Consider the following 25,754-nt stretch of genomic DNA (forward strand, 5'->3'; position numbering starts at 1 on the left):
ATACCGTGCTGACGCCATGTGAGGGATTTTATTTCAAAATACCATGGATCTATTTCAGGAACCAGTTCAATATTTTCAATGTATTTCATGTATCAGATGTCAATTCTGATACTGTGGAATAGAAAAATAATAATTTCACCTTCAATAATGCCATTTAGGAGCTTTATTTTGACATGATCAATTGTTCTGTAGGACCAAAGGAATTTAAAAATATCTCACGTTGAAACTTGACCCGTTTGTTTTACTGCACACAGGATACATTTTATTTACATTTCTGGGCTTTGAGTTATAAAAGCTGCAAAAAGAAGTTTGTGTTTTCAGAAACTGGAATCAATATGAAATTAATTAGTCTAATTCTCTGATTTATAAATATGTTTCTTAGGAATTTTAGGACTTCAACATTACCTTGACGGCCACCAGTATCTTCTCCTGGTCAGGTGAAAGGTTATAACACTCAGCCAGGAAGACTTTCCCAAAGGCTCCCTCTCCCAGCTCTCTCTTCAGCACAATGTTATGTCTTTTAATATGCTGGACAACTGTAGAATGAGAAGATGAAGAGGAAAACTTTTTAGTACAAGTTACAAACATGCATATAAATTGGGGAGGGGGGTAATCTTTTTTCCTCGTTTCTTTTCTATTGCCCCAAATGCTCAGTTTTAGGGAGCTTTTCTAATCTTAGCTCACAGCCCACCAACCTGCTGCTTAAACCTTCTGTTTGTGATGGGCAGCCAATAAGAAGAAAGCTGGCATAATGGGAGGGAAAAACAAGCCAAAAGTGCTTGTTCGGCCCAGAAAAAGATCAACTGTAAATCAAGCTGAAGTACACAAATAAAAACAAGGAGCTGGAAGTGATGATGGAAAGCAGGATTGATGCTTTGATCGCACGCCATTTATACTTTAATGACTTCAGCTCATGCAGTGAGTCAGTCTGGTGTCATTTGTTTTGTGGTGTTTGATTTCACTCAAAGAAGAGAAAACTGCATCATAAGACATCTGATTTTACACAAAAAGAAGACATTTGAATGTTGACTTGATAGCATGTGGTAATATAGCATCTTTGTAGTGCATATGTGGCAAAACTATTATTCTTGCTCTGTCCTTAAAGAAAATAAACATCTTATCAGACATAAACAATTAGCTCCATAGTTCTAGAAGTCACATGATAGCATGACTTTGTCACCTTGGATAACAATTGCGACCTAGCGTAGTTGTGCTTGAGAGCGGTATATTTGCAGTGCGCCCACTATGAGTTGCTGTAGTTCAAAAACTATCATCCAAACATTTTCTCCTATCACACATGAAGACACGTGGTAATAAATCCACACAGCGTCGTTGTAATAAACCTCCCTTCTTTTAAATTGTATTTTCTCCCACACGCTGCAGTAACGTCTGTTAATGAGTAAAAGTACAGAGCGCATAACACAGCCTTGATGAGGCATGAGGTCTGTAATATAAAGTGTGGCTTTTCTTTACTTATTAGTCTGTAATTACACTGTAAGAGCAATGTTCTCGTCACCGACTTTCTTTCAGCACTATTACCCAGTAAGTAGCCAGTATTTACAAGAGCAATTGAATCTATTTTTACTCTTCTCTAAAATGCCCAGTTGCTTCTTGTTTTCTGGACCTTGTGTTTGGAGTATCACATTGGAGTATCAACTGAAACTTGTCAGTTTTCTTATAAAATAACCTTTACTCTTATAACAATTTATCCCTGTTAATCCGAAGCTGTGGATTTTCCTCCTTTTTGAACAAAAAGCACAGCTGCAGGGCATGTTAACCCCCAGGGTTTTTCTAAAGGGAAAATGATGTTAAAATAAATGGTTTCTGTCACTCACAATCCACATGCAGATACATTCCTCTACTGTTCATCCCTCATCTACTTTCATTTCGAAGCCAAAAAAAGGCTCATAACTGTATCTACTGTATATCTGGGGATCATTTTCTACTGCATACATATTTTATGTCTTGATTTATGTATCAAATAAATGCAAAAGTAAATAAGCAAATTCCTTCTTTTTTGTCTTCTACGACTTCAACACAGTTTTTACAGTAATGTAAATTTGAAAAACGTGTCTCTCTGCTTGCTTCATGCATCTAACCTCTTCCTGCCTTCTGCTCATCCACAGTTGGATCAGAGTCGACAACTCTGCTCTCTGTTGCTAAGTAACTCGCGAATCCACACCAGCTGATTTCTCAAAAAAAAAAAAAAATAGAAAATAAAAAAATTGGCATCTCGCCGGTTATTGTACAAGGTTTTATCATGCAGAATGATTAACAGCCTCGTGACCTTACAATAACCTAGTTAAACCCCATCTTTTGATCGCCAGCCAAATGTGCTCCATGTCTGTCTGCATGCAGAGAAACACGTTATCCTGTAATACCTGTGCTCGTTTAGGTCCTGAATACAAATGCATACATACACACACGCTTTTAGACACACACACACACACACACACACACACACACACACACACACACACACACACACACACACACACACACACACACCAAGAGCTGAGATTTATGTGTGATGTGATTAAGAGGTGCATTTGAAGAAAAGCTGTCCACTCAGAATATCACATTAAAGCTCAGCTAGACTCTCTGAAGAAGCTGCATCGATCGACACTGTAAGCTACTGAGGTCCATCCTAACCCAATACTGTAACTGCAGACCTACGGAGAAAAGAGAAACACACAGCTGGTCTGCATCAGATATTCAAAAGCATTAAATATGAGGTCAAGACCATATGATATTTTTGTTTTGCTTAAGGCATTTATACACTCATAAATTCTTGTTATGATACGTGATAGGCTGCATATTGTCTCCGTCAAATCCCGTCTTGGCCTTCATTTGTAACCTTTGTGAATTAATGGGAAGGAAACGTCAAATAAGAAAATGAATTAAAACATTTTAATTAAAAAGACTGCAGATCGTTCAGTCCCATCTGTCCTGCGTTCAAAAAACCCCCTAAAATGAACAAAAAGAAAATGTGGGTGGTTTAAGGAGGACAGTGTGTTTTCTATACTACAACCTCTCTTTTATTTTGATAGCTTGTGTGTGGAAGATTTCTGTGAGCTTCTATCGGTCAATGAAAAAAAGAAAAAACAACATACTGGGCTTTCTGTTAGGATGGTGGAAAGTACTCCAGATGCAGATTCTATGATACACTAAATAGACGTTTTCTTGTCCCCGGGCCTCAAATACAGGCTTCTGTCAGAAACCAGTGCCTTACACAGGGATACACACTGGGTGTCCTTCCGTATTGGTGGCTTGCAGCAATCTTCGATGCCAAGAGCTAGCGATGCTGTTTGAAAGAGCAACAAAGTCCACATAAGGAAGTTCTTTCTTCCATGTGCTGTGTGGTTACCCAGCAAAAGTATCATGGTCATGTTTGGGGAAAGATTTTCATTTCAAAACAAACAAGTCATGCATTGTACTGCAGACACAGTTCACCTTTTAATATTTTACTCAGATGGCAAGGGCCTAAACCCCATCAGCTTATAGTTTAGGATGGTTTTATCAAATAAGTCCTGTAAGTATCTGAATATGTGTTTACATGATGAAAAAGTGACGCTGCGGATCTTTTTCGTTTTTGCAAATCAGCAGCATGTGAATAACTTCTACCTTCTAAACCTGAATACATAATCCTGAGGTATCAGCATGAATAAAAGTCAAGAATATTTGTAAATTGTTTCATCATTTACTAATTATTTTATCATCTATTTCTCCTAAAATTGAGTCTTCATCTCAAATAAAAAAACCAACATGTCGCTGATCACCACAATTCCCTTTGCAACAACGGCGCACAATAAACTCACATCCCCACAAGAAAGCTACCCACCATTTAACCAGCTAATTACCTCACCGCACTATTTTCCTACTGCAGTTGTCTAATAAGCATTCATCCATGAAAATGCCTTGCACCACTTCTCCTTAATTAACATCCTCAAATAGCAAATAAATTGATGTTTGCAGACCAGTGCTTCCCGTACCGCTTTTTTCCCCTCCTTTCTTTTCTTTAGTCTTTGGCAGGAAGATGTGGTTATTCGCACAACCTTTTCCTGCAATTTTCTTTTTTGTGTCTTTTTTGGTTAGATTTCCAGTGTCGTCGCATCTATTTTGCATGTATTCAAGCATTAGCATTTATTGTCTATCAAGAGCGTAAAAGAATAAGTCCTTTTATTTCTAATGGCCGTATTTCAGTCATTAAATAATTGTGCTTTGCAGCTGCTTTCCTTTTGCCAAGTTTACAATCTGTCTTCCACCTCACTTTCATTGTTACACTGTGTCTCCACATGCCGTGCGACATATCACACCCCTTCTCCTCAATCAGTATCCTTAATTAAGATCTACTAAAATATAATTCCTCATTTACCAGACTTAACACACTTACTCTCTGATGTTTTTCCTAATTAGTACCCGTTTTCCATGCTTATCATATTCACTCATTTTCCCTCATTTGCATTCTTCCATCTATTCTCATTATCTTACTCTCACTTTCCTTATTTAGCGTTCCTCTGTTTCACCATTTATCTCTCCCTGTTGCTGTTCCTCTCGGCTGCTAAACCTATCAGTTTTTAATCAGCATCCTCTAAGTATTAACATCCAGGCACAGGTTCTTCCCCCGTTCTGTTGCTCCATTAGTTTTTTTCCATTAACTGTTTATGACAGGGTTTACAATATTAACATCAAGAAGAATAATATTTCCCATCGACCCCCTCATCTTCCACCTTTTTTGCCCTCCTGCCTTCATTTTTCCACCACATCATTTAGAGTCCCATCACACCTATCCTTCATCAGCATCTTATGAACTCCCAAATAAATTAATGTCTGGGGACATAATTATTCTCCGTTTGCCATCTGTTTCATATTCCGTTCTTCTTCGTCTCATCTTCCCAAATTCTTTCCATTGCGTTGAATGCAGACATAAAACAGCTTGAACAGCTTGGAAAAACTGAGTTCGGTACTTTGAACTGAGCAACAGGATAAGTCAAAGACACAGTCGTGTTTGACAGATGCTTTGAGAAGAGGACAACCAGAAACGTCAAACGTTCTTCAGTAATGTCATGGCACTGATTTTTCCTGACTCTGCGCCCTCCTATCAGCAAGCGTAGCTAATTGTGACCTAAGTTTTGTGCGTCAGCCTGTGTGTGTGTGCGTGCGTGCACATATGTTTTTTTGTAAACCGGTGTCTTCAAATACAGTCAGCACGTGTTGACTTGTGAATAACATTTTCCAGAGTGAAGTTAATCCCCATTCCCTGGATACAAAAAAATACAAAGCCCAAAAGACCAACTCGTATAGAAGCAGTGGAAGAATTGAGAGGTACTGAACACAAAGCCAAGAGGATGATGTAAGAAAGATGATGAAAGAAAAATCACTTTTTCAACACTGCTACTGCAGATATTAATAACAAGTCCTCTAAAATCTCTATTTGAGCTTAAACACTACAATGAAAAGCTTAGACACTTTTGGTGTTTATGATTTTACTATTGTGACCCTACATGAGCCTACATGACCCTATATGTGACCCTACACATATAGTTGGATCCAGCAAGAGCTCAGTCAGCTTAGCTTAGCTGCACAAAGGCAAAAAATGGTAAAATAACTAGCAGCCAGTCCTCTGCCTCTCATTTACAGTCATTAACATTTCAGTTTTTGCATAAATGTACATTATTGAGTTTTGCAGGTGCTGGTGGGCACGTGTTTCTGCCTTGGTCCTGGGGTTTTGTGTTGTTTTGAGGTTTTATATCCTTAGCTAATATGAGTTTTGGGGTCCCTGCTTGGTTGTCATTTGTTGCTTTATATTCATGGTTTTTAGCTTCAGAGTTTATTATTATTATATTTTTGTATTCTGATTCTTGTTTTGATTTGTCATTCTAGTGATGATTATGTTTCTGGGATTTTGAGCCTTAACTACCGTTCCTGCCTTTATTTGTTTTTCTTAATGTCTTTTGTTAGATTCTCTGCCTTCTCTTTCCTCTCTGATTTGTCAGTGTCATTATACATGGTTGCTCTCTATAGTCAGCATTTTTAATTATATAAAAATGTCAACTTAATAACTTGATATTTGAAGTTATTTTCTCAAAATTTAGAGGCCTAACCCTAAATTTTGACATATGGAAGGGCTTTTGGTTTTTGGGTTTTTTGTCCAGTGGCAGAAACGAGTTCCCATAGTTGCCCCTGAATAAGCTAAGCTTGTTTTAATCTTGTTGTTTATTTCCTGCTTCACTTTTCTCTTGTGGCTTTATTTGTGTTTTCTTTCTGCTTGTCTAACTGTTACCACTTGTATTGATTACATACACCCAAATCATCCCTTGGTGTATAAATAGCCCTGTCATCCCCATAATCTTTGCCACAGCATTTGACCTTTTACCTCACTTAGTCTATTGCGTGTTGTCTTTAGCCTTTGCAATCAAAAAAACTGAATCAGCCACAAGTGGCTCATGAGCTCTAGCATGATTTGCTTCTTTTAGCTCTGGTATGTGTATGAGTCATCCACGAAAGTCTTGAATTTATGAGTGGCTTAACATATGCTGGGACACAGTCACACACAAACCTACACTTTCTATTTTCCCATTCTCCCATCAGATCTTACGGCAGCAGCTTCAAGGTCATTCACATGAGAGCAAGAAGAAATTTATTTTATAGCTTGTAATCAACTGATAAATCTTTAGTTCTACATCAGAGTTGATTGGGGTCCATGTTAAAGAGAAGTGAGTTTTTTTTTTCCGCTACATACTTAGATTTCTTCCATGTTTTAGTGTCTACTTTTTTTTTTTTTAGTATTCTTGTTACTATCCATTACCTGCTCTACTTTTCTCTTCCTCCCTGTCTGTCCTTACCTGTATTGATTAAATGCACCCAAAGCATCCCTTAGTGTATAAATAGTCCTATCCTTCCCCTTAGTATTTGTCACAACATTTATGTTCTCCTCTATCTCAGTTGTTTTTTCTTCCTTCATTGAATTGTGTTGATTTTTGGATTATTTATCAATTATTAAAGCTCACCATAAATTCCATAAATTATATGTATTTTATATACTGTGACAGTTTTTTTTTTGTTTTGTTTTTTTGTGGGGGGGGGGGGGGGGTGCAGCCAGTCTAGCTGTTTCCTATTTTTTATGCTAATGCAAGCTAACAGTGAACTCACACCACCTTCATATTTATCATCAATCTTTAATATGCGGCAGCATGACTCTGTTCTTGGATCCCCTGCCTTGCCATGTGTATACTTTCAGGGAAACCACTACTAGCAATCAGTTGATTTGGCTGATTTACTGGGTTTTGCAGACTGAGTTTTGGCTCCTGGCCTGCCTGAATCAGTGTTCAATTATTCCTGAAATTTCAAACAATCTTTGCTGCCATGGTCTAGAGTGTACCTCTCTCTCATTCTTTGTGTATCTTGTAGTCTCCCCTGTTTGTTCTCTCTCTTTGTCTTGGCATGGCTCAGCATCCTGTTCACACTTCTTTCCTCAGTTGCACCTGTGATCCACTCTCCTATGAAGCCCTTCAGCCCATATGACTGACTCTATGCTCCAGTCCCTGCCAGAGTTTTTCCAACCTGGTAGCAACACATGTCTAGTTTTGTATTCTCTTGATCTTGTTTGAAACCATGTTTAACTGTATGCCCCTGTGTCTCAGGTTCACTGCCAGTTTGCCTTAGTCTCCTCAGTCTGCCACAACGTGTCAGTCTGCCACTTTTCAGTGAAGCCAACTCAACAGATCGTTGCCACCTTCAAGAAACTCCAGCCTGGGTCTCAACCATTCACAATTGGTCTTTAATAAAACAAGTTTGTGCATGGTTATCTGAATGGCGCAATTTCTGTCTTAGTGGTCCAAAAAAAATGAATGACACTTTGACAGGGTTTTCCTGAAATTTGAATCTTCAAATTGAATCTCCAGAGAAGTTTAGTGGAAAGAAATGTGTGATATGATAGTCAATGTAGTGGGAGAATATGCTCATATACTCTTATACCTATTTTAGTTGTAAACCCAAATTTATGTATATGTGAGTGATTAGCAAAACATAAACACAACAGTTACCACCTTTTCATATCTGTGTGCTTTACTGAAGCTTCTTTGTAATGTTTGTGACCTGCTTTCCAACAATGCTAACTCTGCTAATATCATTATTTTTAATGAGGTGCTCACTTAAAAAGACAGTTGCACAACCGAAGCTTTGCAGCACACTAACATTTCCCATAATTACACGTAGATCCATCATCTCAGCAGAGTAATTGTTGCTTTATTGCTGCGCGAAAGAGGCCTGCGCGATCATTTAAGCAGAGACGTGTACCTGCTACTGATTCCTCCTGCATTCAATATTACAGGATGGTTAAGACCTCTCTTTAAAACGAGTTCAGTTCCTGGCATTCAACCATGTGCCACTTTGCCAAACTGTCTCCATCAAAGGCTATTGTACCGGTCTGAAAAGGCGGAGTGCCAAATAATCGGTCAGATACTTTCAGTATTTATGCAGCCTGTCTGTGAGTCAAAGGCACACACTGTGTAATAGTTGTAATGGCTGTAATATATTAAAAATGCACATGCAGGCACATGCACATACACCACAGTGTGTTATTGACTTTCATTGATCCTAAGCGCTTTCATTCTTCGTCATTTGGCTGTAAATCCCAGTCAGTCTTTTAGTTATAATGCAGGACTGAAGAGGTCGACCTCCAGTCCCCCATTATTATACAACCTAAACCTCTCTCTCAACAGAATGAGCACACATGAACACACACACACACATACACAAATGCGTGGGTCCATAATTTACTGCAACACAAGGCCAAATCCTGGAGAAGCTTTTATAACTTGCCAATAATCATAATGTCATGTTGATGGACCAGGTCAATATCCTTGTGCATTTTCTGTCTGTCTATTTGTCTGTGGCTCTCTTTCTCTCTGCTGGGGCACAGCCACACACAAACATGCATATAATTAGACTTTCTATTTCCCATTCTTCCCTCAGATTTTATCAGCAGTAGCTCCAAGGTCACTGACATGACAGCGAGGAAGGATGTATATAGTAGCTTGTAATCAACTGATAAAAGTTTGATTCTAAATCAGAGTTAATCCGGGTCCACGTTAAAGATAAGTCAGATTTTTCTTTTACTTACATGTGTCAGTCTTGAGCAGGCTGTTTGTGCTTCTGAAGTATTGAGGGTTTTCGATCACTGGGATCTTGGTCATGCCGATGATTACTGCGTCAGGGCCCATCTCCGATGACGAAGGAGTGTTGCTGCCATTGGAGACGTGGTGAAGAGGAGAGGCAGAGTCATCGTCATTGCTGATCACTGAAGATGGTCCTAAGTAGGAGAGAAATGGGGATAAGCGGTGTTTGAAAAGCATTTCAGCTATGTGATCAGTATGAGGACGCAAGAGGAGTAATTAAAGCTGTTACTGGCAGGCAGCGAGGAGATAAAATCCCACAGACCCCCAAACCTTCCTAACATTAGAACTCTAGCAAGCTCTCTTTTTCTGTTTTTCATACAGCTATTTCTTGGTGGACAAGCAACATGAGTGCCTTCAAGAAAAGATTGGCTCAAAGTGTGCACTATTATCCCCATTTGAACCATTATCAAGTCTCAGCCCTTACTTTAGGCAAAGCTGTATTTTTCCTTGTGTCTGACTATTCTGGCTGCTCAGAACAACAGTAAAGAAGCTTGTGTTTACACGACACATCATTGCAGCTCCTTTGTTTCATGCGTAGCTCTGTCCGTCATTACAGCATTATTCACAACTGTAGTTCAAGCTGACTTCAGCACAAATTAAACAGTAGCTGCACTGATATGAACACAAGGCTCCAGAAACAAAGTGAATCAGAATCAACACTTGTAACCAACAAGTGCTGACCTGTGTTAGATGGTCGCCTTACTGCATATGTAAACTTTGTACATTTCTTTTTAATGTGAAAAAAATGCATTTTTAAATTTTTATTTCATGTCTCACTGACACCCAAAACAAGCACCCGACCACAGTAAGTTGTATTCTTAAATGCAGGGGTTATTTCCAGTCCGAGTCTCCACTGATTTTGAATTTCATACAGCTTTTTTTCTGAAACAGAGCTCCTCAGGGGTTGAAAAAAGCCTGTTTACTACATCTCCTGCTAGGACACTGATGCAAGTCAGGAGTAACTTGCCACGCCCAACAGTATTTATCCAGGTAAAAAGAGGGTGGAGGTACAAATGGCAGACCACATGACTCCCCTCTGTCAGTAACAGATGTTTTAATCCTAATGTGCAACAGAGCTCTATGAGGTTAATTGATAAGAGCAAAGATACTAGGAAATATGAGGGGCAGAAGTAGCAGCTCCTGTAGTAACTTGGGTCATTTTGACTGGATGAAAACAAATTTGCAAATTTCTGCATGAAGAAAATGAGTGACTAAGCCGGTAAGTGCCCCATTAAGGGGGCCAAAATGGGAGAATACCATTAGGTACTTTATCAGCAGTAGCTGTTTTCTTTTTGTCAGTTTGAAAGCTTTTTTAGGTACGCTTCTGCAGCATTTAATGATGAAGTCAAGAAAAGAAGGCTAATATGAAGTGTATTCCTCCAGAGCAGGAAGGTAACAGAGGGAATTCATGTATGCAATAAAAAGCAGCAATCTAGGAGCTTGGTGGAAAAAAACAAAGCGACACAAAAAGTGGAAAATGCAGACGCAGAGATGGCACTATTATCTCGTTAAAATAAAAGTCTCAGGAGAATACGCTTCCTCTTTCACATTACTCAAATTTCTGAAAAGCACAAGATGCAGCATTAACATGAATTAACGGAAAACAAAGCAGAGGTGGGGTAGCGTGAGTCAGACACGGAACCCATCCCTTTCACAGCAAAAGGGTTTGTTTTGGCAGCAGAATGGAGGCGTTATTAGTTTCTAATTAGGCCCGTGAAAATAGTCCAGGAGGTTTGTCTGTGACAGTAAACCCTCATCACATTTCTGCTAATTTTCTGTACCCATACTTAGTGCCAAAGCAAACAAACCTCTTTTTATTTTTCTTCTCACATAGACTGTAGCAGTAAATAGCAGCTGCATTTGCAAGAGCCTACAGGTACAGACTGATATTCACTCTGGGTTTCTTTTTCGCCTCACCTTTGACTCCTGCATATGCACCCTTATCTCTCACTGGAGTGTTTAATACTTACAATCAATATGTCTGCATACATCCATGCACTAGAAATGTAGTGGCCACTTTATTAAGCACAACTGTGAAATCTAATTCAATCCTACACAATAATAATTGTTTTTACAATCAACACAGAAAACTGGCTATTACAGTACAGCTCACACCTTTAACATACAGTACATTTAAATCTCATACGCTTTCAATTCCATCTGAAATACCTAAAAATGTATTGTGAAAGTCGAATTTAGGACAAAGTATGACAAGCAATTTAGTTGTAAATCAACTAAACAGGAGCATCACCTCAAGTCTTTATGCTGTGCTAATATTTGCTCTGAAGTTTATCTGACGACTCTGCGATTCTAGCAGAGTTACCAAATTTGCCCCTTTGTACCGCTATTGTTCTACTCCAGCCCAGCCAGCGGTGAAAACAGTCTCCACATTTTTGTGCTAAAACAACGGTAATTTGGTAAGAAAACATCTGATGTGTCTAAGGCAGAGTGCCATAGCCTCTTTGTAGTTCAGTTTTTTTGGCACAAATCTCATACAGTACCAAAACTGCTTTCTAAGCAATTTCTTCTTTATGGCCAGTATAGAAGAAACATGTATAGCAACCAGTAAAATACATACAAGATCATATAATTATATATCCACTCAACAGCTACTTTATTGATACACTTCTTGTTAATGCAATGATCTAATCAGACAATCACATGGAGCAACTCAACCCATTCAGGCATGCAGACATGGTCATGGTTGTTGGTACCAGATGGGCTAGGCTGAGTACTTAAGAAATAGATCTTCTGAGATGTTTCCACACAACCATCTTTCGTGTTTACGGAGAATTGTCTTAAAAAGAGAAAATATGCAGTAATTAGATCTCTGGGTGAAAATGCCCCGTTGATGCCAGAGGTCAGAGAAGAATGGCCAGACTGCTTCAAGCTGAAACAAGGCAACAGTAACTTAAATAACTGCAATAACTGCAGACTGTTACAGAGTTATGTGGAAGAGCATCTCTGAAGGCACAGTATATCTGTCCCTGAAGCAAATCTGTAAGAGCACACAGTGCCATTTCGGTCAGCCAATGATCTGAAAGAGTCTAAATATCTGCTGCAACAACGATCTACCAACCTAGCATATTTTTAAGTCTACCCGAGTTTTGTTACCGACCATGTCCACGACCACAGTGTACCCATCTTCTGCAGGCTGCTTCCAGCAGGATAACACACCGTGTCACAAAGCTCAAATCATCTAAAACTGGTTTCTTGAACATGACAGAGAGTTCCCTGTACTCAAATGGCCTCCACAGTCACCAGATCTTAATCCAATAGAGCACCTTAGGGATGTGGTGTAATGGGAGAGTCTCATCATGGAAGTGCAGCTGACAAATCTGCAGCAACTGTGTGATGCTATCATGTCAATATGGACCAAAATCTCTGAGGAATGTTTCCAGCACCTTGCTGAATCTGTGCCATGAACAATTAAAGCAGCTCTAAAGGCAAAAAGGGGTCCAGCTCAATACTACAGTCTACCTAACACAGTGGCCAGTGAGTGCACATACGTTTAGGACCAGCTTGTCTTTCTCAGTGTTTACAATGTATAATTATAAAAAAAAAAGTGCTGCTTAAATCACTGAAACAATGACTTCCTGTTATGTCAGCAGCAATCCCACTGAGAGCACTTTACTGCAGTTCATTCCAGCTTCAAGAGCGTTCTGCTTTTTGTTTTGGGTAGTTGATTCTTCTGGGATAGTGCCAAAAGTTTTTGCAAATCGTAAATACTGTGGAGCCAATCATGAGCTGAAAAAACTTAAAGTTGCAAAATTTGCCCCAGTGGTGACATTTTTCACATTTTAAATGGCTGCATGGAAACAACCCCCACACCCTTTTTCATTCCTTTAATGTCTTCTTCTTCTTTTTTTTATTAACCACGCTCAGTTAATTGCAGACACTATCATCTTAGCATATAACAAAGGTGGTTAAGAGGCAATGATGCAAATGATTCCAATCACTCAGGTACATGAAGCGGATAGTAAATTAGTGCTTTTTAGTGCATTGTCCTGAAAATGCAGAAATAAAGGCTGGTGAGAGATCAGAGTCATGCTTCTAGCTGTGCAATATCATCTTATGCATGCCTTTTCGCTGAATAACAGGTGAGAACAATACGGACTGTGTATGCATAAGACTGTCTTAAGCAGGATAATTGGACGCTTCCATGCAGTCTCGGTCTTTCATCAGCTCGTCAACCTTGTGTCAGTAGAAGGAAAATAACCCTACAGACAAGTCAGAGCATGGGTTTCATCATAGACGTGGTAGGATTACAGGTACATGCGCACATGCACACGTACACACACAGGTAATTCTTCTCTAGGCCTCTTTGAGACATGAGCACAAGCCTGAAAACATCGTATTAAGAGTTGAGATTGATTTCCCACGAGCACAAAACACAGTAGATGTTTTCCCCTCTCATGTGGTCGGCTCTGCTGCATTACAATACTGGTTGACATCGCTCATTTCCTCTGTCCCTGGACGCGTATCAGGCTCTAGTGCTGTTGACAGGGCTAGATTGAGAGGAAGAAGCTGAGAGAGTTTGTTTGTGTGTGTGTATGTGTGAGTCTTAACCAGCGTATGTGTGTGTTGGTGACTCGTGAAGAATGAAAAGGCCTTGAGAGAGAAAAAGAATGAGAGCAAGAGCACAATAGTTTGTTTTTCTGTGTGTGGAGAGTTTATATGTGCTGTAAATGTGTGTGTCTTGGCTGCGATGTCTGACAGCATCTTTTTTTGTCAAGATCCAGACTTGTAAGCTAATGTGTCACTTTCAGTAAGCAGACCTCAAAGAGTGATTGGGGACAGTGAAAATGGTGAAAATGGATGCTGTGCATTATTTGGAGTGTATTAAGAAGTATTACTGAACACTGTGTGCTCGGATTAAATGGTTTTTCTTTTGCACAAATCAGTGCTGCCGTGCAAAATATCTTCAAAGGTCAACTAATTATGCTTTTAATTTAATTGTATTGTTATCAGCAGAAGGGTACACTGAATTCTTTTTAAATATTTTTTATTTTGAAAATTTATTTAAAGGGTTTCTAATCTAAGTTGTGCAAAACAGGTATGATGTTAACCAATTAAGATTAATTTTAATTTAATTTAATTCTGCATTACTGAAAACTAACCAGAACACTCAAAGGGCAATAAAACTATCAGAAAACAGAGTCAAAACTCTCAAAACAGTAACTCTGAATCTACTTTTAAAAGGAATCGTGTACTGTACACTTAACTATCATTCAGCGTGAAACACAATGCAGCATTTGACCTTGATTGTCAAGTTACCTATCTAACTAGACAGTGAATAGTATATTAAATACCACACTGAGTTTAAATGCGCAGATCCAGACAACACCATTACCCTTCTAACAATGATACCTTATAGTTTTTCTTTATTCAGGTAAAAGTCACTTTGAGATTAAATTCCTTTTCCAAGAGCGACCTGGCCAAGAGGGTAGCAGATGTTACAACGAATACAAGACATAACAATATAACAAGTAAGGAAACAAATACAGTACTCTGTACAGACGACTTAACACAAACATGCTATTTTAAGCTTTTCCCCCACTCCTTTAGAGTGGACTTAAATTTCACCATTCCCATTTCTGACAGTTATTCCAGGATATACTCTACAGCAACTAACAAGCTAGTTTGCTAGTTAGCTAACAAATATTGGCTAACTAGCAAACTAGCACTCTGCTTAATGACTGAAGACTGGGTTGTTGGTCTCCTACCTTAAAGGCTACCGTGACAAGATTCGCTATATGGACAAAAGTACCAGACCACCCACTTTGTATAACTACAGGAGCTGCTTAGCCACAGAAACCCATTCCATGAAGCTCCAATTTATATGTTAGCTTAATGCCAGAGGAACTTTGAAACTCCATAACTGCACAAACTTGAGGGAACTTAATAGTCTTTTTTTTTTAAGAGACTGTAATTCAGCACCTTTTTGAAATGTCTCAATATGTGACTGATTTACTGATTTGGAAAAAATTTCTGGCAACCTGAAAATTACAAAAAATGATAGCTTCAGTAACATGTATCTATCTTCAAAAACACTGCATTAACAACTTTCAGCTGTTCATTTTATTTTCCAAGTGATCACCACAGCGGATGGATCTGCATATTTGGTTTGGCACACGTTTTTACACCAGATGCCCATCCTGACTCAAAGAGGTTGGGAAAGTGTTTTCTTCTGGCAGTAAACCATGGCAGGGTAGCGTAGCACCTCGGGTGACCCCAAGCCTGGATGAATGGGAGGCTTGCAATAGTAAGGGAATCTGGTGTAAAAATCTGTGCTAAATCAAATATGCAGATCCATCTGCTTTTAAAAATACATGCCACAGAAGCAAGAATTTTATTATTTAGCCCTTTAAAGCCTAAACCGGGAACCGTGAAATAATTGCAAGAAAATTGTAATCTCTTGAAGATTAATGAAATATTCATTTCATTTATATAAATTATAAGTTTTGCTACATCTGGCATTTTTCTCCATATTTATTGCTTATAAATACATTGTGCAAATTATTTAGGTGTTTCAGACCAAAGAAATCAAACTCAATGTATCCAATACATTATACTGGGCATTAAGGGGTTAACCCCACGGGAATATGTAACTAAGTGAAAAAGACCATTGCCAGGAATTCTGTTAACAAAAGCAACAAAAGCAGATGCAATTTGAGATGTTTTGGATCACATCATTTTGATATTTTGAATTTTCTCAACTTTGAATTTATTAATTAATTTATTTTAAGTAGCTGAGTTGCTGTGGTTACCAAACCTAGAAGAGGATGGATAGATGTATGGATGGAATTACAATCAAAACGTATTTAATAACACCTGAATTCAAAGATTGCGTCTACAGAGGGAACCAGTTTTTGAGGTTGAGAAACATAGAGTATTGCACATGTAAGTGGAAATCCAAGTATCTAATTTACCATCACAATATAATGCCCACAGTAACTATAATCCAGCGATCCCGTGAAATTACAAGACAATAATCTAAAAGTATCAGAGTATCTGTGTCAGTGGAGCAGAAAAAAATCCCTCTAATGACACAAAAGTAGGAATTATTTATTTACTGCATACTGTCCATCTTGTTTTGCGTATTATCATGAATATTCGTTTTTAATGCTATGTCCATTTAGTTAATTAGCTCTCCAATTAGCTTTCCCCCTTCTGGCCGCCAATTTCCTCTTGCAAAATTCTTCTTCTTCACTGCAAGTTAATTACATTTCTCCGATAAGTGCATTGATAATTTTATCACCCAGGAGAGATATAACATTTGTGTGTTATAGAGATTTTAGACCCTAATTTTAGGGACATTGTTCTGGTAAATGTAGTGCACTGCATGTAGCCGCACCTCTTCAGTGCTAATGTACTTATGCATTCAAAGGAAGAGCAAGTACCAAAGCGTACAATATGAGTGAACTCTTCAGAACAAGGTAACATTAATAGATCTGTTTTCATTAAAAACTCCAAGGACACAGCTGCAAAATGAAATCTTTGATTTCCATTTGAAGCTCGAGACATATAGTAGATTGTCGCTATTCATTACAGAAGAAAATTCTATTTATTTCATTAAATGAAGGCAGGTGCTACTATTTTCTTCTTTTTCCTCTCAAACCGAGTCTGCAATTGTAGCAGCATTATTAAATGTAGAGCAGCCATTTCATCACAGCAGTGAGTCCAAACCACAGGCTGTCAAAAACTGAATAAATAAAGAGCTTTCAATTATGTCCCTTCTGAAAAATTCTCATATTCAAGAAATGAAACTGTTAGTTTGGGGCTTTTTGAATTGTATAATTACCTTTAGTGTTTACTGCTCTGACGTTATCTCAGCATAACAAAAAGGACAATAACAGGACGCACACACACAGGTGCAGGTTTCCGTCTGTCAGTGTGTGTATGTGTTTGTGTTGGGGAGGGGCTGTAGATCATTAACAGAGAGAAAGGTCCCAGGGTCAGATCGTTATAAAAACCGTTAAGCTGAGTGCCAGCAGTAGCCTGTGTGTGAGACAAGGAGAGAGGGAGCGTCCACTGGGAGTGACTGGGTAAAAAGGGGAATAAAAAGATGTAGAGATGTGAGGCGGAGGAAGAGAGAGGGAGAGATGGACATCAGAGGTGAAGGTATAAGTGGGGTCAGGTCAAGACCCAACAGTGTTAATGGACATGGAACTGGTGTTTAAACCGATGGAGACCCGATCTACTTGTAGTGTGTTGGGGGAAAACCTGGGTTAACAGTCAATAAATTACAATACCTTGCTTTCAAAGCTGAGGTCACAACTGAGAGGTGGATGGCAGGGTGCATTAATGCTGCGGGTCGCTGTATGTCACTGTTTTCCAGTCTTCGCAGCAACACAGTAAAGTCTGTGTCTTGTTAGTGTTTAGGTTATTGAGAAGCCAGTGAAATGAGTGTGGTTAAGTTCAAGATAACTGACAAAAGTCTTGGTTTATAGCAACTCGAGTCTCATTGTAGGGAGTCGTATTGGCTGTGACTTGAAGTGTTACAATTGTTCAACTAACTGCAAGACTCGCCTGGATCTGGGTATGCAGCAACAACAACAGAAAGAAAAAAGAAAGAATCACGCGATCAGACAAGCAGCAATCAAGTCGCCAGTTTTCTTACGTTATCTCACCCATGAAAAACTAACAGCAGAACAAAACTAGCGCTAGTGCTGTACTGTGGGTATATGTTGAAGAACTCCAAATTCAATCTGTGAACGGTCATATGTGTTAAGCTTCCCAACAATTCTAGACGATATATTTCAGTATCTGCCTTTGCCTTCTTTTGGAAATGATTTTAGGCATAACAGAATATTTTTTGTTTGGTGATCAGAGCTGTCGCCTCGCAGCAAAAAGGTCCTGACTTCAAATTTACTGTCCAAAGAGAAACTGGCCACCAGTGTGATGTCAGTTTGAATTTCTGTCTGTGTCACAGCTCAGTTATGGACTGGCGACCTGTTCAGGGCGTGCTCTGGTTCTCACCCTGTGACAGCTGGGATCAACTCCCTTCACCCAGTGGCGTGTCTAGAAAATTTTTGTTGGGGGGGCCAGGTAGGGGCACAGATTTGGAGAAGGGTGGCAGATTTAATTGGCAGATAATGTTTTTAAAAAAAAATTCTACCAACCCTTAACCATAATTCAATAATCCTATAAACCTAATAACCAAATGCACTTTTAACTCTTATTAGAATGAGATTTTAACCACTACGGTGCAAAGTTTTTAGATACTGCGTTGATAAAGTACAAGAGATACAATCAGTGTTTTGTCAGTGTTTACTCAGCATTCAAGGACAGCAATATTTGCATAGTATTTTTACTGACATATAGTGCACATATGTTTTGGGCAAAAACATTTTTGAAAATTAAAATACGAACATTTGTAACAAACAATTGACAAATTAGCCAATGCCAATGCAAAACTTTATCTGCCTGTTAAAAAAAGAAGATAATCTTCTCACAAACTGGTGTTTGATTTTGAAACAGGAAAAAAGTGGGGAAACAACTGAAAAGACTAATATTTGAATAAAACCTGAAAGCAAGTAAATACTTTCTATGCTGCCTTATGGTAAACTTTGGTAATATTGATAAAGAACAACACTGGCTGATGATGAAATCCAGTCAGCTGGCATGGTGACACTGCCAGTATTAACCTGCAGGGCTGGACTGGGACAAAAAAATTGGGCATTTTTACTACAGACCGACCCACCAGGTAGTAAAGCCATAAAGACTTTGACTGAAAACAAACCCTGTTGTGACAGTGATGTACAGTCTTGTTGGTATATGTATGATTTCTATACATTTTACGTCAGATAAAAACTTTGGTTGTAAGATTCAGATAATTATTTAATAAAAACTAGGTATTTTAAATGAGAATAAGAAAGAAAAGTATTTCTTTGTGCCCCCCTCTCCCTGTTAATGCCCTACCTGCCCCCCTGGCAAAACTTTGCTAGACCCGCCCCTGCACAGTTACCAGCTGTCAGCTGCTTAGAAAAGGATCCTGGTGTTATTTCTCAGAAACAATGTATAACTTCCCTTCAACTCATTCATGTCACCTAAAAGGTAAACCTGTTTCTCCATCACCTGTTCAGCTCTGATGGTTCAGTAAGGACATCTCCTGGTTTCATCTTCATGTTTCCCTCTCACCACATATCCAAACCGACATCATGACCAGCAGCTTTACAGCTGTGGCTCCAGCAAACATCAGCTGATACTAGAAATTAATATTAAATAAATTCTAACAACAGCTGATCAAGCTTAAACGTGCTGCTGTTGTTTAACGTGACATCTGCTGGTTTCCTCTTTCTGGCGCAAAGTGGGCGATAAACAAACAAGAGAGAAAAGCCGATCAGCTGATCATTGATCAGTTTCATGATTGAAGTAGCAACAGGAGAGGGAGGGGAGAGAATGAGAGAAGAGGCAGCTGTGCAGCATAAAGACAGAATAAATCCAGCTTTGTGTCTTTTTTCCATTCTAGCTAAAGTCCGGGACAAACTGCGTCTCTTCTCAGCTCAATACGAAACGTGTAATATTTTCTCTGAATGAGGGACCATTCCATTTTTTTAAGGAGCCGTTGGCAACTCTACTAACTAACCTTATGAATAAAATAAAGTTCACTATCAGTAACATCATAGCACCCACCCAGCTGTATAAAAACTCCGTCAAACTGGCTAGAACGCAGTATGAGTTATTGCAACTGACAGTAAAAAGTCAGCAACATGAAAATAAACTCCACCTAAACTTGGTTTATATCTGACCCAGACAGACTGCAGGTCATAACTTCTTACCTGAAGTTCAGTTCACCTGACACTCGGACTGGTGGCTGCCTCGGGGCTCTCCTCCTGCCTCCCCTTCCCTCATCCACCTGCTGCCTCTGTGGAAGCCCCGTCATAGCCACCACCAAACAACTGAGTTATTTCTACACATCGACCTGCATCTGGCCAATCCACCACCTCTCATTGTTCATGCCGTTACAAGAAAAAATAAAAAATAAGTCACTGGGGATATGCCCGGTATGCCCGATGGCCAGTCCAGCTATGTTAACCTGCAACCAAATCTGCAGCTCCATACAGCAATGTTACGACTTAGATTATATCTTATAACTCATAACTCTTATGTTAGCTGCCCTCTGTAGCATACTGTCTGAAATATTCCACAGCTGCAATAATTCTTTAAGTGTTATTTTTTTCCTTGGTATTCTAATTTCACCGAAGTTTACTAAACTCAACAAACTTGATATTACTTACCGGGACATTTATTCTGTCCTCATTTTCTTTCACCGAAAAATTGTTTCCTGCAGTGCCTCTTTCGTGCTTGGCTCTCCTACCTTTGCTAACGTGATGCGCATAGCGCAGAAGCGATGCTGCATTCACTTACACTCGGATATCTGAGCGTCACCGTGAAAACATAATCGGACATTTGATATTTGATTGAATTTTATTGTTTTGCCTTTGGGGTGGCACCTGGGGTGGCCAGTCTGGTTTGGGGGGTGGCCTGTGCCCCCCCAGGCCACCCCGCTGGACACGCCATTGCCTTCACCCTGAATTGGATAAGTAGTTAGGCAAATGAATGGATGGGAATTGGTTATCATTATCAAGTCTCTTGCATTCTAAGCATAAAGCCGATATTAGCTATTTCTTATGTAGGTGATGCTGTGTGGGGCTCTTTAAGTCATCAATGGCAACACTGATTGTGCTTCAGCTCATGGGCCGAATTGTAGGACTGTCTGTGTAGGACGATCAATTTTTGCACTCAAAATTCCTGTTTTGTTTTGTTTTTAAAAAAATGTTTTCAGTTTGTGCTGCAACCAAATAGTTCGGAAAGGCAAGAAATCCCACTGCTTGTAAGGCAGAGTGAGTGGAGACTTGTAGCTCCGTTCATCATAGATATATCTCATAAGTGGCCTCTAGGTCAACTACAACCAATTTTGGAACAATTACAAAGTCAACAAACTCTCTCTATGTGGATTCTGGACTTTAGCAATAAACTGACCTTTAAAATTCACAAGGAACGTTACTGCTTTCTTTTCTTGGTTTCAGCATCTTGGTTTTTTTGTTGGTTTGTTTTGTGCTCCTTTTCATACATTCGCAAGTCTTTAGAGGGACGAGTGAACTTTTACAGCTTCCACTCACACAACACTCCCTCAAATTGATCCACTCAAAGTGAATTTGTGCCCAAGTGCGTCTTCGCATTAGCCTTGACTGACTTGGTGTACAGTCTTAAACACGCCTTTCACACGTGATTAACTCAATGAGTGCAATGTTACTGTTACCAACGGTGAGAGATGCCAAACTGGTGCGCATTGCTATTTGATGCTGAAAACAATAAGGTTTTAAAAAGCCTCCAAGTGTGATTCAGAGGTGTTGTTCATCTAATTCCTGATCAAACTTGCTACAAATGGCCCTGCATCTGTTTAAACAGCTGTTTCTGTCAAGGGACGTTAGGCATTTTTGTCGTCCAATCAGAATACAGCTCATGAATAATGACAGTGTTAAATTAATGATCTCAAGTCCTGACAGCCTGCTTCATTAGAGCTTTATGTTGAGTGCTGGAAATCAGATGCTCGGTGAAACTGAGCAGATGTGCTCTGTCGTCACACCTCAGCTACAAGAACTTCAGGTGAAAGTAAAAAAAAAACAAAACAAATCTCTCCACTTTAGGTATGAGGGGGATATTAGAAACTTAAGTGCTGCACAGAATATAAAAGGCAGGGGGCTGGATTTTTCCACTCCCATCTTATTGCTACAGTTTTCTAATTTCTGGAGGAGAAATGCAGCTGATACTCATTCCTTCTTTGCAGGCAGGATTTAGTGCAGCGGGAAAATGGTGCCATAAATTAAATCAACTGTAATTCAGCCAAAATGCAGCCCTGAAGCATTCAGCAGAAATTCAGTTACTGCAGTTACTGCAAGAGAAATGGTGATGGTAGTGCTGCAGATGCTTCACACCAGCGATTGTGAGGCAGATGTAACGTTACACAGCCGTGTGGACAGCACACGTTCTTTAGTTCTTCACATTGCTGCAGCGACACCAGCCTCGCCGTGGGAGCCTGAGAATTTGGGAACTTGAGTGGAGAAGGAGTCTTATGACAAGTCTAGACTGTAGTTGAGTTAAAACGATGACAGTGAGTCACTGTATTGATCTCTCCTGGGCTCTCTGGGTACACCTCAGACAAACTGAAGCCATTTACTGCTGCATGCTGCCCAGGGCGATAGATGTAGAGAGACTGTTATAGGATTTAAGGACATCAGGGCCTGTCAGTCTGTCTGTTAAAACAGCCTGGTTGTTGTATGCCTTGAGAGGAACAGCGGGAAGAGTTGTTTGCGGATAACAGTGGATCTCATGATTTGAAATGACTGGCAGCAGTCAGTGAGGTCAGTGTGTAACTCTGGCTGAAGGATAGGGTTCAGAGGTGATGATGGACGTTTCAGATACGAGGTGAAAGTTGGCAGCAAGTTCAGCTTGGGTTGGGTCTCTACAAGTAGAGCCATTTGACGTATTTACTCTTTTTAATCTTTTGATCATGCACCAAAAGCAAAAGCAGCTCTGCTTTTTTTTTTAATATTCTCCAGTTTAATAGCACAAACTGTTGACTACATTATTACAATTTGCATGTTGATCAAACATATCTAATCAACTAGACAAAAAGTCCACAAAATATCACATGCAACCCCCCTTTCTCTCTCTCTCCCTCTCATCACTCTCTCTCGAATGTTTTATACAACCAGTCAGTGCATCAGTCATTCAGGCTTCAGAGTGACTGATAGGACTGTTGATACCAAAGGCCTCTGTGACCCCTTAAACCTTTCACAATACGTGCAAACACACCAACACACACACACACACACATACAGATGATTGGTAACATGAACCCCATGGTCTCTAAACTGTGCTGTCACCCTGCTGAACACAGGAAGTAATCTATCGATCCAAGAGGAAGAGGGATGAAGCGATGAGGCGGAGAGAGACAGACAGAGGACATAAGGGAGGAAGTTTAATGGGTAAGGAAAGAGGAGCTGCAGATTCACAGAGTGGTTAGTGGAAAGATGGAAAAAAAAGGATGGCAGAAAATGTGTTTTTTCTCTGCTGTCTTTTTTTTCCTGAGCAGCGACGTTCGCCGTAAAAACAAGGTTATTTCACATAGAGTTTTCCTCTTAAAGTAGGGGAGATATCATCTGGAAAAGATATCACTTATTCTTGTGCAGGTTTAGGGTTCAGCAACTGTTCACATACAAGGGACATTTGAGGGATCGGTCTCATCAAAATACACCTCCAAGCACTGATAATAAGTGAGGACTGTCTTTTTTAATGGCTATGCCTAAATCTGATTATCGCTCATTTAATCTAAGCTGATGTCTTTACACTTAAATACAATTATTCATATCCCCTCCTTGTCTTGTGAAGCAAAACCTTCATCCTAACCTAATTTCTCTGCCAAAGAACTCAAAAGTATTAATAATCAGGCATTCAAGCATACACCTCAGATTTCAACCCCCTGCACAAATCTCCAGACTTTGAGATGATCATTCAAGAATCAGCACATGATTACTGGCATGTCAGATTTGACTTTGTGTTTGGGATTGTTTTAGATTTTCATCAAGGATTTTGATGCCGTCCTCACATTTTATGATCCTATCGAATTTGAACAAGCTGCCAGTACCAAATGAAGCGAAAAACACCCCCGCTGCATGATGCTCCCACCACCACATTTCACAGTGGGTACAGCCTCTCTTTTTCTCCTCCGTATAACATTTTCCTTCATCAGACTACAAAACGGATAACCAGAACGCTTCTAACATTTCCAAATGCTGCTTTGCAAATACCAAACATGACTTCAGGTGCATCGGCTTGAACACCAGAGTCTTCCTGGCCACCAATATTAAGAATTTGTTAAGGTGTAGTTCATGAAATCTGTATCCCAGAGTTCTTGAAGATGACCTCAGAGGTGGTTATTGGATTACTGCTGACTTCTTGGACAACCTTCCCGATCAAGGCTTGGGACACTTTGGGCTTCTGACCTTGACCTTTCAAACTGATCACAGTTTGAGAGTTCTTTAACTTCTTTAAGATGGACTCGACGGTGACCTTGTGAACTTTCAGGGCAACGGCTATAAGAGGATGAGATGGCTTAATGGCCTTTGGCCTCCTTGGGGACAGTAACAATGCCTGAAATCATCACTGAGCTCCTTCACCTTCATCATGATTAATGTCTGACTGATATGAAGGTGGCTTGTCCTGCCTCTACAGTCCCACATATAAATAAAAAAATTAGAAAAGAAGTTTCTGGGAAACTGTGTATTTCCCAAAATAAAAAGAAAGTTAAATGGTCTAAAAAATGTGCCAGTACTTATTATTCTGGTATTACTTATTCATTTGTAACATATTTGAGAACTACGGAAGAAAGTTTTAGCTAAGGTTGAAGCTTTGCTTCACAAAACATAACAAACAGGGAGGGGGTATGAATAATTGTGGACTTGACTGTATGAAAAGAAAATCTGTCACTCTGCCACATTTACTGCTGCTTTTGTGTATTTATTTTTGACATTTCTGTCTTTTTTTTTTTATCTAATTGATTTTTTCATTTCGGTTAAAATCATTGGCAGTCATGTAGGTCTTTGCCAAATAAACAGACTGATTATTTACAGTGGCCCTGAAATGCAACAGTATATCAGTGCATCTCAATAATATTATTTTAATGATCATTATCATGAAGTTCTCACGCACTTTAAAGGTTTTCGTGATGGCGATAACAACAGAAGGACCAACAGCATTCAAACCACTGAGGTTAAACAAACTACAGTATTTTTTTAACCCTCTCCAGGCAGACGTTGCAGATTTGCAACAGTTAAGACCTAACAACCTGATTACCCCACATACATATTTTATGAGTTTTCTTTTACTCAGAAGTACCACTGCAGGACTTGGTTGTGCATTAGCAACACAAAACTTAAATTGGGCCTGAAAGGGTTAAAAAAAAAAGGTATAGAAAAAAAATTGCGCATATTATGAGATAGAGGGAGTACAGCAAATAAACTAAAGAGAAACAGGGCGATGGATACATTAGCTAAAATTCCCTCTATGCTGCAGTCAGATAAACATCCATATGAATCTGCCTGAGCCAAAATCCTCCTCCTCTTCGGCCTAATGCAGAGGCATATCACATTCCCTCTTCTAGTGGTAAAATGTCTATTTTACCACTGGTAAAAATAGACATTTCCTCTTCTCTCTCTTTCTTTGTGCATCTGTGTCACGTTGTGTATCTCCTTTCTCATCTCCATGTATGTGTCTTCCACCTCGCTTTCTTTCGTCATCCTCTTCTTTGTTTCCCACATCCTCCTCTCTTCCTCTCCATTTTTTCCCTTCCTTCTAGCCCCCTTAGTCTGATCTTTTCTATTTATAATATTCAACCCACATTCACCTTCCCATATGACACATTAGAAGGCCAGTTCCTCCTACTGAAAACAGTCTGCGTTGGTCAAAGATGTGAAAATTAAGAAGCGAGGAGGTAAGTGATAGCGAAAGAAATTAAAAGTGATAAAGCGTCGTGTTTTCGGTTCAGGAGCAGAAAATCTATTACCA

At 39.4% G+C, this 25,754-nt stretch overlaps 1 protein-coding gene across 1 annotated transcript in view; it reads right to left on the reverse strand.

The window, feature by feature from the left end:
• ntrk2a (neurotrophic tyrosine kinase, receptor, type 2a) overlaps positions 1-25,754 on the reverse strand; it is a 107,813-nt gene that overhangs the window by 24,920 nt on the left and 57,139 nt on the right. Inside the window, exons 14-15 of the mRNA XM_085475590.1 lie at positions 9,125-9,313; positions 406-536 (exon numbers count right to left, since the gene is read on the reverse strand). Of these exons, the coding sequence (XP_085331716.1) occupies positions 406-536; positions 9,125-9,313 (320 nt within the window). The remainder of the gene's footprint in view (positions 1-405; positions 537-9,124; positions 9,314-25,754) is intronic.

This window comes from Copadichromis virginalis, linkage group LG12 (genome assembly GCF_057382275.1).
Source record: "Copadichromis virginalis isolate Kocher_CV1m ecotype Utaka linkage group LG12, C_Virginalis_male_GT1.1, whole genome shotgun sequence".
NCBI lineage: Eukaryota > Metazoa > Chordata > Actinopteri > Cichliformes > Cichlidae > Copadichromis > Copadichromis virginalis.